The sequence below is a fragment of the Ornithodoros turicata genome, chromosome 7, assembly GCF_037126465.1.
Source record: "Ornithodoros turicata isolate Travis chromosome 7, ASM3712646v1, whole genome shotgun sequence".
Lineage (NCBI taxonomy): Eukaryota > Metazoa > Arthropoda > Arachnida > Ixodida > Argasidae > Ornithodoros > Ornithodoros turicata.
This window is the reverse complement of record NC_088207.1, coordinates 10694291-10712696: the sequence shown is the minus strand read 5'-3', so window position 1 is coordinate 10712696 and position 18406 is coordinate 10694291. Positions and strand designations below refer to the sequence as shown.

Below are 18406 nucleotides of genomic sequence, written 5' to 3'. Positions count from 1 at the left end.
TTCTACGCATCAAGGTTACTGAAAACGTCAGCTACCCCGAAGCAAGGAAGAGCGTATCCCCTTTCATTACAGAGAAAACATTCTCGGCATTGCTTCAACAGAAATCAAAGATGGTAACTGTACACACGCAAACAGATGCTCCACATAGTACACAGCCAACAGCAAGTGAAGATAGGGTAAAAATGAAGCCCCATGATGAAGCTATGGTAGTGGCTGCGACAGCAGTCCTACCCTTGTCATCACCCTCCATGGAGGTCCGCTCTATGGAGTGTGATGATGATTCCAGCTCTAAGCTCTCCTTGTGGAGCACGAGCTCACCATTTCTGACAACAGCAAGAGGAAACCTCTCGATGAGTGGTTCTCTCCCCGTGATATCAGAGAAGGATATGACGGAGGTCAGACGAAAAGCCCGAAAGCAGAGGATTACTCCTCCCCAGATGAGTAAGACCTAGAAGCCATAGGTAACGGCCATCCTTCTTCCTGGTCGGCATAACAAATTGTTGTCGCGCTTTTTCTCAGTTCTGTTCTCCTCATGGGCCACACAATCCTCCAGTGGAATTGATATGAATTGCTTTCCAACTTAAGTGATATTCATGATCTTGTTTAAAAGTACAATGCCAATATGCTTTTGTGTCCAAGAAACATATCTAAATGCACATACACAAAATCTATTTCGATGGTACAACATTTTCCGGAAAGATCGAACTGACACAACAACTGTTCCAGCAAAATAGGTCTCTTTGGTGACGCATCTGGAAGCTGTTGCAGTACAAATTTGCCTCGATATAATTTTAACAACTTGTTTGATTTATCTCCCATCTGCAACAGCAATTACGCAAACACACATTGAAAACTTGTGTCGCCAACTTCCATCTCCTTTTATTCTTGCTGGTGCTTCTAATGCTCATAACACCCTTTGGGGTGGAGCCAGAGTCGATGCTCGAGCAAAGATAACAAAAAGGATTCTGCTGTCGTCAGCACTTTGTCTTCTAAACACAGGTTTACATACCTATGTACTGTGGGAATCTCCTTACGGCCGGCTTAGCGCCGGCAATTTCCACTCCCGGGGCCGCACCACCCGCTCGCTACCAGAGTATAAAATGCACTGCACAGTCCAAATCGGCCAGACACAGATTATTATCATACCTTTCACCGAAGCCCAGTACCCGCACCCAACAGCCCGGCGAACACCAAGAGGCAGCCCCAGCCTTGAACGGAACAATCCGAAGACCCCGCGCTCAGAGTCCTAGCGCTCCTTTTAAAACAACAAACCCCGCCCACAGCTCTCTCTAGAATGGAAACCGTCAACGAAACAGATGATAAGGAGACCAGATATCAATGCACACATCAACGCGAAATCACAAGACCGGAAACAATCTTTATTGCGAAAGAGTGAAGGTTCCACAGTACATACTGCAACACAATCCTTTTCCTCTCTGGATCTCTGCTTCTGCAGAAGCAGCAAGCTTCTGCAACAAGCATCTAAACCGAAATTTCGGCGACATACGGAGCAGTAATGTCCAAAAGCGAGCCTAGTGCGCTAACAGGTAGTCTTGGCCCACGAAAAATGGTTACTAAATGACAACAAATATAAGCCTTTTAGTTTTTTCCAGGCTTGATGTAGGCAGATAGCACTTCTCCGTTTTGCCGTTAGCGAAACGTCCGAATCACGATGCCCACATCACGTTTTTTCCGGTCCAATATTGCGAATTTTGGTAAAATTGCCATATTCGGGGTAATATTTCACAGCCTTTCCTTGCACTTAGCAAAATGATTTTTTTTCACGTGTTTTCCATTCCCCGAACTACCACCTCACCGAGTTTCATATTCCTACCTCGACCTAGTGAGCAGCAAAAAAGTGCTGAAGTTCTGGTAAAAATGTATACTTTGAGGCAACTTGGTACGAAACACGCTTACTTCTTGGATGCTTTTCATCAAGAATGAAAGAAACGTGCTACCTGTACTCGCTGACGGTGACCGGGCCCTGATATCTTCAGCCGTTTTTCCTGGAGACGTGCTCATATGCACCCCACTTTTAGGGCAGGAGTTGACTTTCAGCGCCGCCTTGCGCTTCAACCATACCGAATCCGGCAAAAATATTCTCTGGGTATCTCTGTCTCCATGATACCAACATGAGAAAAAAATAGTGTCAAAATTCGTGATGGTCGAGCCACGCGATTGGATCGCTTCTTGTGGAATGACCCTGGTCACAGAGTTGATTTTCACAATAAATAAAACAACACTGAGAACGGATCCCTGCGGGACACCATTCTCTTGTACGAAGGGGCGGGATAGAGTGGTTCCCAGTCGCACTCTGAAGGATCTGTGCTGGAGGAAGTTTGAAATGCATCTAAAGAGTCTACCCTCCGCGCCAAAAGAGTGAAGATCCTGCAGAATACCGTGTCGCCACGCGGTGCATACGCTTTCTCCAAATCAAAGGAAACTGACAAGCAATGAGAGAACTGATGTTCTCGTTCCTGGTTCAGCATTCACATTTGTGTGAAATCACACAAATGTGCTTGGAGCATAACCGTACGCTGTCAAAGGTGAGAGTCCCGCATCAGTCTGCTTGATAGTTTTGCTGCAGGTCTGAAACGAGATTCGGTAAATAATCGACATGTTTTCCGCATAGGCAATATACGACCACCTGCCAAGCAATAGGACTATAACATGCCCTGACGCCAGAGCCGAAGCCATTGAATGGTCGTCCCTGGTTGCCAGCAGAAAGTTGATCAAAAAGAAAATTGAGCAGAAGTCTGGAAAATTGTGCCTGTTGAACGCCCCGGGCTGTGTTCGTCCAGACGTAAGGAACGACCTGGAAAAGGTGGCTGAGCTCATTCACGAAGAAAATGGTAAAGTCAACTACGGTGACCTAGCTAGCGTACCTAGCTAGGCGTACACAGTTGCAAGCGTACTCAGAACTGCCAATGAGTGCAGACATTAGCTATGACAATTGGCAAGTAATCGCGTGCGGCAAGATGAGACACGCCGTGGTAATGAACTATGCAAATTAGTTTTTGCAATCCAAGCAGTCAAAGTAAAGCCCGTAGGCCCCTGCGCAACCCCCCTTGAGCCCGCCGCTCACGTGATGTGCAATAAAACCACACAGAACCCGGTACTGTTTTGCTCCACCACTCTTTACACACAAGGCACCGCCAGCAGCATGTGTCTTGTGTGACCTGTCTTGTGACTTACATTGACAGAGTAAGCCTTCGAATCGCTGCTGCACAGATGACAAGAAAAAGGACTACAGAAAATCGCGCCTTGTTTGCGGGTCTTTACATTTCAGGCAGAAGTAATCGATCTTTTTTTCTCTTCAACGCAAACACCAATCCGGACAATTCTCACATGTATAATAAAGCGGACATGCAGAGCCACCTATGAGTGAAGTTTCAAGCCCATGGAGCAACGCGTCTCTGAGACAGGCGGCGTCCAGCAAAAAAAATGTCGCATCTTGGCCCGTGCGGGTATGCTGGTAAACCATAGAGACCGCTATGAGGCAGGATAGAAGTCCTGCGCCTGAAAGTCGTAGCGAGAGGGGGCACGGAAGAATATTAGTAACTCTTTATGAGGTTCAAGCAACGATAAGGATCAAAACGACAGTACGTTCTGTAGTTCCTGTAGAGCATCCGTTCGCATCTGCAGACCTCCTGTTCAGTGGACTGGCTATTGGATAGTAATTTTGACAAGCGGTTGTTCCTGCGAGCTGTGACGTCAAGGTGTCTTGAAGGTAACGAGTTACCTTCAAAAGTATTTAGTAATAACCAAACCAAGCACTTCTCAAGGTTGGGTATTTAGCACTCTACTCAGACTGGACCTCCCTATTCAGTGACACCAAGACTTTCTGCGCTATACATAGAGCCGTTGCGCCGAGAAATGATAAGAAATGAAAGGACCACTGCACTGAACCTCATGGGTAACCTAGCAAACCTGTTGGCGTTCGCCGAGACGTCATCATCTGAACTTCAAAAGCTACCCGAAGCTGTTGTTTCAATCTGGTACTTCAATGTGCCTTTCTCCCCACTCTGCAGCATGTATTGTGCAACGAGGCTTCCCAAGTACAGCTCTTAATGATGGATTGCTCCATATTCCGAATTTAGCGAAGAAAGCAGTTGAATTTGTCCTAGATGCATGGATTTTGAACACTTGTGATTTTTGTATTTAGATGATTGATGCGAATAAGAAGCCCTCGCAGTCAGTGCCAGTCATATCTACGTACGTCCACACCACGGGGAAATGGCTAACCATGGTATCACCAAAGACGACGATACACCTACACCCGATTATGTTGGCTGTGTAATTCGTTGTTTTGTGTTGCTTCTTTGTTGCATCTCCTTCTTGCTTGATGATGATGCTTGTTTCTCTGTTCATTATTTGATGGATCGTTAGTTCTTCTCTTCGCTGGTTGACCAGTTTGTTTGTCCTTTGTATCGTCTGTTGCTTCGAAGATATACATCGTTATGCTTATACGCCTTTTGTTGCTGTTGCCGTTAGAGCCAAACGTTTTTGCCAGTTCCTCCGCCAATTTTGTACCTACTGTTTGAAGTCAGTTTGGCAATGCAGCAATGCCATAACGAGTCCAGAGTGTTCATCGAAAGGAGCAGTGAAACCTCGCTCCTTAAAAATTTCGCTTTTGTGCGCGTCGTACTGTACATTGCCTTCTTGAACAATAAAAAAAGAAAGAGAGAAGAGAAAAAAAACAACTAATGCCCGTTGGTGACTTGTCTACGATCTACCTTCGAGAGACCATAACCTCGTTTAGAGAGCCGGTTACCGAAGAAGAGAGAACACGTGACATTTTCGTGACGTTCGCAGTCCGCCGTGAGTGAGTACAGCTGAAGGAACGCCGTGTGAAATGTGAGGTCTGACTGCTCGCTACGTCACACTGATATCCTGACGTCACTCCCGCTGATCGAACTGGGCTTCCCAAGCTACGCGCCACCGCTCACTAAATTGCACAATGACAAGGCACCGGTTTGCTGGTTCCTGATAGACTGGGGGGTGGTGGATTTATTGACAGAAAAAAAAAGAGAAAAAGAAAGGGGAAAGGTCAGCCATGCAGCACGGCGGCTTGCTATTCCCTAAAAAATATAAATAAGAGAGAAAAAGAAATAACAAAAACAAATAAATAAATTTTAAAAAAAGAAGAAACCCGGCTCACAGGGAGCCTAGGAGGCCCGTATCACGCACAAAGCGGAGCACCGCTTTTGTGACACTCCACTGACTAGCTCGCTGCACGGGGCCAAGGAGTGTTGGGAGAGAAACGTCTGTCCGTCCATCCGTGCACCCAAGCTCTGAGAGCTGTTGGCAGAGCACGGCCCGATGATTGTGGCAACGCTGACAGTGGAGGAGCTGATGAGAGATATCGTCTTCTACGGCGCAGCAGGGGCAAGTGAGAGATGGGACGCGACCCATTTTGAGCAGGAGTGAACGGGTAAGGGCAACGTTCAGCCGAAGACGATGTAGAAGGGACTCCTCCTCGCGGATACAGCGGCAGCCGATGACAAACTCCAGTGAAGGGTCGATGGACTGCAGGAATGCATGAGGTCGGATAGCGTCTACAAGAAACTGGCGGGTGCCGTCGCCGCAGAGACGCCGTATTAGCAGGCGATACGCAGACACCGGGAGCGGCAGTAGAGGCACTTTCGTGGCCGTGTCTCGCAGCCGCGTCAGCACAGGTGTTTCCGTGTAGCCCTGTATGCCCAGGTACCCACTGAAGGCAGACACGGTGGCCGACCGAGGAGAGGTGGGCGTGCTCCTGAAGTACCATGGTACGCAGATCACTCACGACGCTCGGGTGGTATGCTGACAGGAGTAACAAAGATGCCTTACTGTCTGTGAGGACGACCCATGCATCAGGCACAGATTCAGGGATATGCCGCAGAGCGGCAAGCAGTCCGAGCAGCTCCGCATCCGCCATTCCCGGGGGGGGGGGGGGGGGGGCAGATGTGCCGTGTCATTCAGAGATAACGATAACACACCACGGAACGCGTTTCAAGATGGACCCCCAGAAAAACGCTCATTTTCAGGTTATCTTGGTTTCGGCACTGATTTTCCTTTCTCACACACCAGCCAATCAAATTTTCCGTACCTCCGGAAGACAACCGTCCTCGGTAGCTCAGTCGGTAACGTGCTGGCTTGCTGAGTTCAAGATCGCGGGTTCGATCCCGGCCGAGGACGGTTATCAGTGTGGGGGAGGGTAAACATTGCTTCCAGCACCGTGTGTCGGAGATTTCCGGCGCACGTCAGAATAATCCCAAGTGATGGAAATTATCCGCAGCCCTATACCCTGCGGCACGTGCAACATGTCCCCACACTGCGCAGACAACCCCTTCACAGTACCATTCCGGTACACAGTCAAACCTCGCTTTACGAACACCCTTCGTTTCTCAGAAAATCGTTCGTAAATCGAGGTCCGAGGAGTGCAGTGCACAAATACCTCACAAAAACACGGGAAATTGATTTGAATAAGTTTTATTTTTGAAAATACTGCGTAATTGTGGCTTGCACCATACTTTCTGCAGGGTCTATCCTGTTTAGAAGAGTCTGACACTTGACTCATCTACCCGGTCCTCAAAGTACCGTATCGCGCGCGGATGAGACTGTTTCCAACGGCAAATATTACGTTTGTCACCGGCTGTCAGGACTGAACGCCTTCTCTTGGAACGGCAAGATGTTTCCATCTCGGAGACCTGGTCCAAACTCACAACCGTTCGGCTGTAAACGCCCGAATTATTATTCCAGGAAATGGTGAATCATGTTTGTGGAACGTAGCGACGTTGGGACATTGTATGTTTGACCTTGGCACATGTACTGAGCAACTTTCATTATCCTCCGATCCATTGGCCTGTCCTCTGTACTTTCATAACGCCCGTTCGTATATCGAGGTCAGAATGGCTTGGCTACTTTGGGTCCGTTCCCTAATAATCCGTTCATAGTTCGGATATCGAGGGTTCGTAAAACGAGGTCAAAATACACGGAAAAATTTTGGTTCCCTGTGGAGCCGTTCGTAAGTTGAGGGAATTCGTATATCGAGGGTTCATAAAACGAGGTCTGACTGTAGACAAAATCTAACATGAGGCTTTAAGCTCGAAACTGCAACGCCTGTTGTAATTGTCCGTTCTTGTGTTGTTGTAAATTGCTCTGTGACCTATCCACCTGCGACTATATACCCACATGTATGGGTAAAGGCTATTGTGAATACAGTAAAATAAAATTCGCTCAATGTTCTCTACTTCTTCACCGTCCCGTGTATAGGTGACCTTCTGTATTCCTAGCCATTGGAAGGATATGGGAATTCAATTGGCCTTCGATTCTGAATGTATTTACTGCACCAAAATTTAAGTCGCGTTTGATGAGATAATTACCCAGACAGTGCTCGTAGACGCCAAATTGTCATACATTCCATTTTATTTCGTGATAACTGTAGTGTCTTTCTATTCGCAGAGAGCCAGCAAAAGCGTACTTAACAGCAATGTTTATTGCTCGACAAAACGACAGGCAGCACCACTGTCTGCATACTGACAGGTTGGTGTCGCAGACATAAAAGACGCGTACACAAGAAAGCTGCGCCCTTTTATCAGGAACGCTGAGACGGCGGAAGGCCTTGAACCGTCAACACGCTATCGCGTAATCGCTACAGATATCACATCTTCGCCCATCCGAGGCTAAAACAATATTTATACAATACTAATTGTCATGCAAAATTTATCATTGCGTATTCTCATGTACAGCTTGTACATGGAACAATTCAAGTAGCCTGATAGCGGTCAGGAGGTTTGCGTACACGAGAAGGGTACCTTCGTTCCATCTGTGGTGACGGTGGTGTTTCCACTGTAGCGGTGGCGTTCTCGGCAAAAGTAGCTGATCCACTTGGAACCGACGGGAAAAGGTCTGACGATTCTTCTTGGGCTGTCTTCTTGGCAGGAACGTCAGCTGTTATCATTTGGTCAGCGTGCCTCCTCCAGACAAGTGTACCATTCTGGCAATTCACCTTGACCCTGTACGACACCGGTCCCGTTCTCTCAACAACATTTCCCATTACCTATTTCTCACCACCACGGTAGTTTCTGACGCGCACAGGATCTCCCACTTGAAAAACGCGGCCTCTGGGACTCCGGGTAAAGGATTGTATTACTTGTTTCTGTCGGACGGTGAGGTCGAGGGACGGCTTCATGAGGTCCAGTCTGGTTCTTAATGGTCGTCCCAACATGAGCGTTGCGGGTGACTGTGCCGTTGTGGCATGTGGAGTGTTTCTGTAAACTAAAAGCAGGTTAGCAAGTCTCACCTCCAGAGAGTGACTTTGATATTTCTTCAGGCCTTCTTTCAACGTCCGGATGAACCTCTCTGCCAACCCATTACTTGATGGGTGGTAGGGCGCCGATGTTATGTGTTTCACGCCATTTTGCTTGAGAAACATCTGAAAAGACTCCGCACAAAACTGAGGTCCATTGTCTGTGACAATTGTACCCGCGATACCCCATCGCGTAAACAGTTCTCGCACACACTGTATAGTAGCTGCTGCGGTCGTTGACTGGAGCACAAACACCTCCGGCCACTTGGAGTGCGCGTCCACAGCGACTAAAAAGTTCTTACTCAAGAAAGGACCCGCGAAATCCAAGTGCACACGGTCCCATGGTCGCGTCGGCCAGGACCAGGGATGCAACGGAGCCTTCGGTGGTTGAGGGCGTTGTTCCTGACAGTCGTCGCATCGTTTTACCATCTGTTCCAGCTCGTCGTCGATTCGTGGCCACCATGTGTAACTTCTTGCAATTTCTTTCATCCTGACGATTCCTGGATGTCCGCAGTGGAGTTCGTCGAGCACCCTCGTGCGTAGCTTTGAAGGTATCAGGACCCTCATTCCCCACAGGATGCATCCTTGATGCATTGTTAACTCTGTCCTGTGTGAGAAATAAGGTTTCAGTGCCTCATCATTTATAGTTGCAGGCCACCCCTTTGCAATAACTTCCGCCACCACACTTAGTACTCGATCGCGAGCAGTTTCTTTAGCTATTTCTGCGCAGTTCACAGGGAAACTTTCAAGTCCCAAAGAGTAGATCGCACTAACTTCGTCATCGTCGTCCTCCTGAGTCCTTTGCAACGGCAGACGAGAAAAACAATCCGCGACGACGTTGGCCTTTCCGGCCCTGTAGCGAAGCTCGTAGCGATATGCTGCTAGAATAAGGGACCACCTCTGCAGACGTGCAGCAGCAATAGTAGGCGTGCTTGACTTTTCACCGAATATGGTCTGAAGTGGCTTGTGGTCAGTCAGTAGCACAAATTCTCGTCCATACAAGAAGCTATGAAACTTTTTAACGCCAAATATTAAGGCAAGTGCTTCTTTCTCCAAGTGACTATAATTTGCCTCCGCTGTACTTAGTGTTCGTGACGCGTAGGCTATGGGTTTCACACTTCCGTCTTCTTGTATGTGCGACAGTACCGCACCTACTCCAAAAGCCGAGGCGTCGCATTCAAGCTGCAACGGGGCGTCCGGGTCGTAGTGCACCAAGACCGGCGGTGATGCGAGTAATTCCTTTACTCTATTGAAGGCCATCTGACACTGCTGGTTCCACGACCATGCCACTTTTAGTTTCAAAAGCCTGTGCAGGGGATACAGGACACTTGATAGGTCTGGCAGGAATTTCCCGTAGAAATTGATTACTCCCAGCAGCGAGCGAAGCTGTTGTTTGTCTGTCGGCGCGGGGGCACGCAATACCGCTTCAACTTTCTCTTTCGACGGCTTCACGCCTTCAGCGTTAATGACATGTCCTAAGTACTGTAACTCGGTCTTCAAAAACTCGCATTTTCCCCTTTTTATACGGACCCCTCGTTCCATTAGGCGCTGCAGAACCCTTTCCAGATTCCGAATATGCGCTTGTTCTGACCTCCCCATAACAAGAATATCGTCTAGGTAGACGATGACACCATCCAGGTCTTTCAGCATATTATCCATGATTCTCTGGAATATTGCAGGGGCCGAAGTAATACCAAAGGCAAGACGGTTTACCTTATACAGTCCTTTGTGGGTATTTAGCGTTAAATACCGACTTGATTGCTCGTCGACTTCTACTTGAAGATATGCACGATTAAGATCTATTTTCGAAAAGTACTTTCCACCAGCAAGCGCCGCAAAAATCTCATCGAACCTCGGAAGGGGATACTTTTCGACTTCCAGGACTTGGTTTAACGTTGTTCGGTAGTCACCACATAATCGGACGGAGCCGTCCTTCTTGACGACCGGAACTACTGGCGTGCCATATGCGCTGCAGCTTGTTGGCGATATTACTCCCATCTTCTCCAATTTATTTATCTCATTTTCCACAGCATTCCTCAGAGAAAACGGTAAGCTTCGAGCTTTCAAGAAACGTGGCGTACTGCCTTCCTTTAACTTGAGACATGCTTGCTCACCCTTAATCTTTCCGAGTTCTTCGGTGAAAAGAGGCTTGTACTTCTCGGTCAACTGTCCGGTAAACGTGTTGACGTCAAGCGACATGGTGTTCAGTCCGGCCCAATCTAGCCGCAGCTCACGCACCCAGTTACGGCCCAGGAGAGGGACACCTGGTTGACGCAGGATATGAAGGGGCAGGGTCCGCTGACGACCTCCGTAGTTGACGTTGACCGTAATGTACCCTTGGGGCGTTAGTGCTTCACCAGTATACGTGCGCAGACGTAGAGATGTGGGTTCCAAGGTCAGGTGTGGGAAGCAGTTCTGGTACTGTTGTAAAGACATTACAGAAACAGCAGCACCGGTATCAATCTCCATCATAACTGGAACGTCTTCGACGGAAACGGTAGCATACATAGGAACATTCTTGTGCGACTCCAGTCGAAGGATAGCGTTTCCCCCAGGATTATTCTGAACCCAGTCGTTCTCCTCCTTCAAATTACCCAAGGATTGTCGTCCCGCGGGCTTGACCTTCGTTCCAGACTGGCAAGCTCTTTTGATGTGTCCCTTCCGTTTACATCTATGGCAGACAGCGTCTCGAAAGTTGCACGCCTCACTCGCATGATTGCTGCCGCCGCACCGATAACAAAAGCGTTTCTTTCTTCTCTCTGGTTTATCAATCTTATTCAGTCTTGGGGGCGTGTCCGCCGCGTGACATTCCGAGGCGCTCTTTGTCGCCATTTCAAGTGATAGCGCCTTTTCTACGGCTTTTTTAAACGTGAGCGATTCGTTCTCAGCAAATAAGCATTTCTGGATATCAAGTCGGTGTAGTCCACACACAAACCGATCTCGCAAAGTCTCTTCGAGATTCGCTCCGAACTTGCAGTCCTGCGCAAGTCGCTTTAATTCCGCAACAAATTGGACGATAGTCTGAGCCTCCCCTTGTATATATTTGTGGAACTTCGCCCTCTCCGCAATCACTGATGGTTTCGGGGACAAGTGATCACGTAGCACTTTCATCAAATCATCGAGAGTTTTGTCTGACGGTTTCTCAGGTGCGAGCAGCGTTTTTAGCAACGTATACGTTTTCGGGCCTATGATGCTGAGAAACGCATCCACTTTCCTATCATCTCCTATCTTGTTCACTTTCAGGAATGAACTGAGTCGCTCTTCATAGGAAATCCAATCTGAGATAGTCTCGTCAAAATTTTCCACTTGCCCAATAGTTGCCATGTTCGTCCCTGCCGTTGGTTCCGTGTAGGGCACCACTTCCTTCTTCTGGACGATATCTTCTTTAACACCGTCCATCCATGCTGGCGTAAAATCCCATCTTCTTCGTCGCCAATATGTAGTGTCTTTCTATTCGCAGAGAGCCAGCAAAAGCGTACTTAACAGCAATGTTTATTGCTCGACAAAACGACAGGCAGCACCGCTGTCTGCATACTGACAGGTTGGTGTCGCAGACATAAAAGACGCGTACACAAGAAAGCTGCGCCCTTTTATCAGGAACGCTGAGACGGCGGAAGGCCTTGAACCGTCAACACGTTATCGCGTAATCGCTACAGATATCACAATAACTCTTGATAAAAACGTGATATCGAAGATGTCATCATTTAATTACGTAGTCTGTATATCCTTGCTTATAATAGCTATGAGTCCGGGGCCCATACCTGTTTCTCTTGCTACAGCCTGCGAGGTAGTGTTTGATCAAATCGTTCATTTTCAAGCGACCAAAGAGGAAACAGAAGACAAGACCACGCACAAGTCGCTCTGTTGCTGTTTCGTGTTTGTTCTTTGGTCGCTTGTGGATTTACACAACCAGCTCAATCTATATACTTCAGACATTTTGTCAAATCGTCGCCCAAGTGGCACTCACTGGCGGAAGATTGTCCATTTCTTCTATTTCAGCTCGTAATAACTATTGATACCAACTTGATATTGACGGTGTCATCGTGTAATTACGTAGTCTGTATATCGTCTACGGACCGTAGCTGTTTTCCTTGCTGCAACCTTAAAACTCACATTTAGTTAATTTCTCGTCCACAAGGCAATCGCAGGCGTCAAGCTGCCAATTTCATCCGGCAATCTCCCGATATCTGGAAAGTCTCATGCTCGTTCCCACCAGTTATGCATCAAGTCTAATACCCTTGTCACACGGTAAACCGAATGACATTCCCAGAGAATGACAATCGCACCGAATGTCATTCGTTTGTCTTACATCGAGCTACACGAAGAAACAGAATGTCATTCGCAAATGATGTCAGTGTCGATAATTAAGACACCAGGGCCAGACATATGAAGCATTATACAGGTACATTAGTTATATAGTTTTATTTGTTTTGCTCGAAACTAGCGAAATATTAGATTATTTCACAGAATCGTTGCCTTTTCAAAGACACCTAGTTGGCTAATTCCCATAAGCAAAGAAAACTAAGAAGCCTATCTGCACCACGCTTGGCAACGTGGCGACTGGGAACCAGGGTAGATCTCTGAAAAACAGTGTTTAGCCTTCCTTCCTTCGCGTCAAAAAATTTGTGATAAAATATTGGAGTACAACTTTTCATTCGTCTTTTATTGTCGTTGTTGTTTTTGATACCTCTCTGCTGCGAGGGTACGCTATCGGTGCGAGAGGGAAAAGCGAATGTGTTCTCCGACCTCATTCGCTGGGCGGATACCATTCGCATGTATTGCCATTTGATTTCACCGTGTGACATGAAACGAATGTCATGCAGTGCGAATATCATTCGCTGGGAATGACATTCAATTTGCCGCGTGACAGGGGTATTATTCTTTAGCTTTCGCGAAATTTCCCGGGCGTGCTGCCCAAATCTGTTCCTCCTCACGTAACTCACTCACCACCCTGTAAATTTCGCTTCCTTGCCTAGTCCTCTGCTATCAGGTCAAGCCGGGTTTCAGAGAGGGGGTGTCCAGGAATGCTGCCCTTGAAATGCATCAAACGCCCGCAAAAATTCTGGAAGAATATCGATTTCTAGTAGAGTACTGAACAGGCCGCATTCTTAGGATCAGGTCCGGCCCGATCCCGTTCGCTCTATACCTAGCCCGGGCCCTCCCAAACTCGAAGTATTCTAGGTTTCCCGGCCCGAGCCCGAAAAAAAATATATAGATTACCTCGGCCAAGTGTAGTCAGCTGTAAAAGTGGACCCTGACTCACTAATAGTGGGTTAACACATGCTTGAGCCCAACCTAGTCCCAGTAATGTAGGGGTTTTGACCCATATTGTCAAACCCGAGTCCATGCTGGGCCCGCAAAAAAATGCTTTGCCCGGCCCGGCCCGTGGGCCGGGCCACGGTTTTCGGGTAAGGCCATGCCTGTGCGGGCGTTTGCGTGAACTCAGTCTTGGTGCGTAGAAACGAAACTTTGATATGACCGATGAAAGATGAAAGTCACTGAAAAGGTTAGCCAGCTGTAGGATTCGAACCGACATCTTCTGGATTACCGGTCCAGGGCGCTACCAATTGCCCTAAACTAACACGCCTTCTCAGCGACTTCCAAGGGTGCGTCATCTGGAGGGACAAACCAGCCACTCTCTCTCTCTCTCTCATCCTCCTTTCACTCTTACGTTTTTGCTCACTGATACACACATTCATACGACGGGATCGACGCACGTGGCAAGAGACAACAACAACAACAACAACAATAAATGAAGAGGTGTTGATGACATGGGATTTGAACAAGAGAGAGAACTGAACTTCTTAGGCAATTTGAGGCTTTGTATGTGTTTGTTCTTTCTATGTTGTTCCAGCCTCAGAACATGAGTTCTGTTTTGATATGACGTCCGTTCATCTCTACCATCTTATCACAACCGTTTGCGATTACATCTCTCCTTCCTTTTGCCTTTGGTGATCGTGTTTATTCGGGCAGAGTATCCCAACCACCTTCTGGGTTAAAAGCCATAAAATACTCCAACGCAGGAGACAAAAAGAAAGTCCTGACGAACACGAAGAGTACTGATTGACAAACAGGAAGTTTGTTTGACAAGGAAACACGCTTATAACGCTATGCAAGCAGGCTAGCTGTTCGCGCAGCCCATCGGCTTTTCACTTTCCCATCATGCACGTAGAACGGTCTTGCTCTTAATTGCTGTTAATTAAATCGCAATTAAAGAATTGCTCTTAAATGAGGTACCACAACAACTGTACATGAGGTCCACATGGCTTCGGCTTGTCAACACGGTGTTGTGGTCCGGGGGTGGTGGTGGTGGTGATGAAGGTGAAGGATCTCGCCGTTGTCTGCCTCACAGGGGTGCGCAACGTCACGACTGACGTCCCGGGGAATGTGCGTCCTGGGCCGACTTCTAAGGGAATTGTACCGAGATATTTCTGACAGCGTGTGAGGAAAACCCAGGAAGACCCGCAGACAGCACAGCCGCGGAAAATTACTGACAGCCCCTTTGGCTTCTGGTTGTTTTTACGGATTCCAGATCAGCGCTGCAGTGTGTGCTACAGCCAACAACAGAGGATTACAAAAGAAAAATATATATTTGTCAATTTGTCACAAATGTCAATTTCTTGAAAATACGTGGGCCTCCAGAACCCAAAGTGCGGTTTGGCTTCTGGGCATGAGCAGTGGCAACGTCATTATTTCTTGCTGTCCCTCAGATAGGTGCTTGATGCCCTATTCTATTAACGCGCATCTTTATAATGCATCACAGTATACTCCGGAAGGTCCAGACGCTGATTGTTCTGCAGACGTGGTGGATTCTATTACAGCTCTGAAGTCAGTGAATACTTCGTGAAGATATGGTGCGGCTGCGGGTACAGTTCTTCGCTTTGAAGGTGAAGGCCTTCCAGTTTAATCCGATGCGTTGCGCCAACGAAACAAACACATGACCTTCTTCTAATCATTGCTCCGTTATTCAAGTAGGTTAGCAAGAACCATCATGCGAAATATTTTTTTCTGAACGGTGTGTTGTCACCGTGCATGTTAATGAGCGATGGTGCGTGGCGTGGGATGCCCATTGCGATCAGCAGGAGTGACGTCTGGATATGAGTGTGACGTAGCGAGCAGTCAGACCTCACATTTCACGTTGGAAATTTGTCTCCTATACAGGCAAGACGCGCCGCTCCTTCAGGTGTACTCACTGACGGCGGACTGCAAACGTCGCGAAAGTGTCGCCATCCTAAACGAGGTGAGGGTCTTTCGAAGGCAGATCGTAGACAAGTCACCAAAGTCCATTAGCTTTTTTTTTCTTTCTTTCTCTCTGTCTTTCTCTTTTCTTGGTAAGAAGGCAACGGACAATACGACGCGCACAAAAGCGAAAATTTTAAGGAGCCAGCTTTCATTGCTCCGTGCGACGAAAACTCTGGACTCGTTATGGCATTGCTGCAGTGCCTTGAGACAGTAGGTTAAAAAATCGGAGGACGAACTGCCAAATACGTTTTCTCATCTTCCGTTCAACTCTGTGGTGTACGGTTCTAACGGCAACAGCAACAAGATGCGTATAAGCACAACGATATATATTCGAAGCAACAGACGATACAACCGACAAACAAACTGGTCAACCAGCGAAGAGAAGAACTAACGATCCATCAAATAATGAACAGAGAAACGAGCATCATCATCAAGCAAGAAGGAGGTGCAACAAAGAAGCAACACAAAACAACGAATTACACAGCCAACATAATCGGGTGTAGTTATATCGTCGTCTTTGGTGATATCGCGGTTAGCCATTTCTCCGTGGTGTGGAAGTACACAGATATCATTGGTACTGACTGCGAGGGCTTCTTATTCGCGTCAATCATCTAAATACCAAAATCACAAGTTTCACAAAATCACAACGTCTCGGCGAAAGCCAACACCTTTGCTAGGTTATAGATGAGGTTCAGTCCAGTGATCCTTTCATTTCTTATCATTTCTCGGCTCAACGGCTCTATGTATAGCGCAGAAAGTGTTGGTGACACTGAATAGGGGGATCCGGTCTGAGTAGAGTGCTAAATACCCAATCTTGAAAAGTGTCTAGGTTAGAGTATTACTAAATATTTTTAAAAGTAACTGGTTACCTCCAAGACACCTCGACGTCAGTGTTGGTGACACTGAATAGGGTGGTCCAGTGTGAGTAGAATACACCAGTAACAGCCATTACCCGAATTCAATGCCGGACGATAATTTTCGTTTCCGTTTCTGTTTCCGGTTATGGAGGACAGTGGTATGCGTTTCCGTTTCCGTTATCATCTCCAATTTCGGTAATATACCGTTTCTGTTTCCGCTACCATTACCGTTACCCTTCCCTGACTTAGGCGCACTTAGGCACTTAGACACATTTCAGGATTGGGTATTTGGCAGTCTACTAAGTCTGGACCACCCTATTCAGTGTCACCAACATTGACGTCGAGGTGTCTTGAAGGTAACGAGTTACTTTTAAAAGCATTTAGTAATACTCTAACTTGGACACTTTTCAAGATTGGGTATTTAGCACTCTGCTCAGACCGGACCTCCCTATTCAGTGTCACCAACACTTTCCACCGTATACATAGAGCCGTTGAGCCGGGAAATGATAAATGAAAGGACCTGCACTGAACCTCATGGGTGACCTAGCAAAGCTGTTGGGGTTCGCCGAGACGTCATCATCTGAACTTCAAAAGCGACCCGAAGATGTTGTTTCAATCTGGTACTTCAGTGTGCCTTTCTCCCCACTCTGCAGCATGTATAGTGCTACGAGGCTTCCCAAGTACAGCTCTTAATGGGCGCGTTAGGCAGGCTCCCGAGCGGCATATCCCGGGTTCTCGGGGGAATGTACCCTTGGTGTCTCCACTTAATGGTGTTTGTGAGGCTATCCGGAAGCCGAGCGCCAGAGCCACTGAGCGCGCGCCACCTATGGAGCTTTCTTCTGTCGTCTGCTTTTAAGTAAACATAGCAGTAAACCATAGCAGTCCTCTATAATGTTATAACTATTTACCGCCGACATTCGATGATTTCGGAATCACAAAGAGCATGGGCGGTTGCAACGTGTTGCAACGGTTGCGCCGTTTCGAAATCGAAAGGCAGTACATCGGAACATGCGTCACGCTCCGGAACTGGCTCCGCTCTTCCCCAGCGTTCCCTGACTCCCCAGCACCGAAGAAGGGGTGCGCAGGGTGCACCCGGGAACGTGCACGGGAAGTGACTTTGGAGGTGTTAAGTGATCCCCTGAAAGAGGGAATGTTCCCGGAGCACGAACCTAACGCGCCCAATGATTGATTGCTACATATTCCGAATTTAGCGAAGAAAGCAGTTGAATTTGTCCTGGATGCATGGATTTTTGAACACTTGTGATTTTTGTATTTCGATGATTTATGCGAATAAGAAGACTTTGCAGTCAGTGCCAATCATATCTACGTACGTCCACACCACGGAGAAATGGCTAACTATGATATCACCAAAGACAACGATATACATACACCGGATTATGTTGGCTGTGTAATTCGTTGTTTTGTGTTGCTTCTTTGTTGCATTTCTGTCTTGCCTGATGATGATGATGCTTGTTTCTCTGTTCATTATTTGATGGATCGTTAGTTCTTCTCTTCGCTGGTTGACCAGTTTGTTTGTCCGTTGTATCGTCTGTTGCTTCGAAGATATACATCGTTATGCTTATACGCCTTTTGTTGCTGTTGCCGTTAGAGCCAAACGTTTTTGCCAGTTCCTTCGCCAATTTTTTTACCTGCTGTTTGAAGTCAGTTTTGCAATGCAGCAATGCCATAACGAGTCCAGAGTGTTCTTCGAAAGGAGCAGTGAAACCTCGCTCCTTAAACATTTCGCTTTTGTGCGCGTCGTACTGTACGTTGCCTTCTTGAACAATAAAAAAGAAAGAGAGATAGACAGAAAAACAACAACAACTAATGCCCGTTGGTGACTTGTCTACGATCTACCTTCGAAAGACCACAACCTCGTTTAAACAGCCGGTTACCGAAGAAGAGAGAACACGTGACATTTTCGTGACGTTCGCAGTCCGCCGTGAGTGAGTACAGCTGAAGGAACGCCGTGTGAAATGTGAGGTCTGACTGCTCGCTACGTCACACTGATATC

General features: G+C 47.4%; 1 protein-coding gene across 1 annotated transcript; it reads right to left on the bottom strand.

Annotated features, from left to right (window-relative positions):
• Window positions 1–8044: 8044 nt before the first annotated feature.
• LOC135400446 (uncharacterized protein K02A2.6-like) lies at window positions 8045–11692 on the bottom strand. The gene has a single exon (XM_064632278.1). It carries the CDS (start codon window positions 11690–11692, stop codon window positions 8045–8047), a length of 3648 nt encoding a protein of 1215 aa, XP_064488348.1.
• Window positions 11693–18406: the final 6714 nt, after the last annotated feature.

Bases quoted from the DNA above. Each gene is read 5' to 3' on its own strand.
- LOC135400446 (XM_064632278.1), bottom strand. From the start codon at position 11,692: ATGGACGGTGTTAAAGAAGATATCGTCCAGAAGAAGGAAGTGGTGCCC.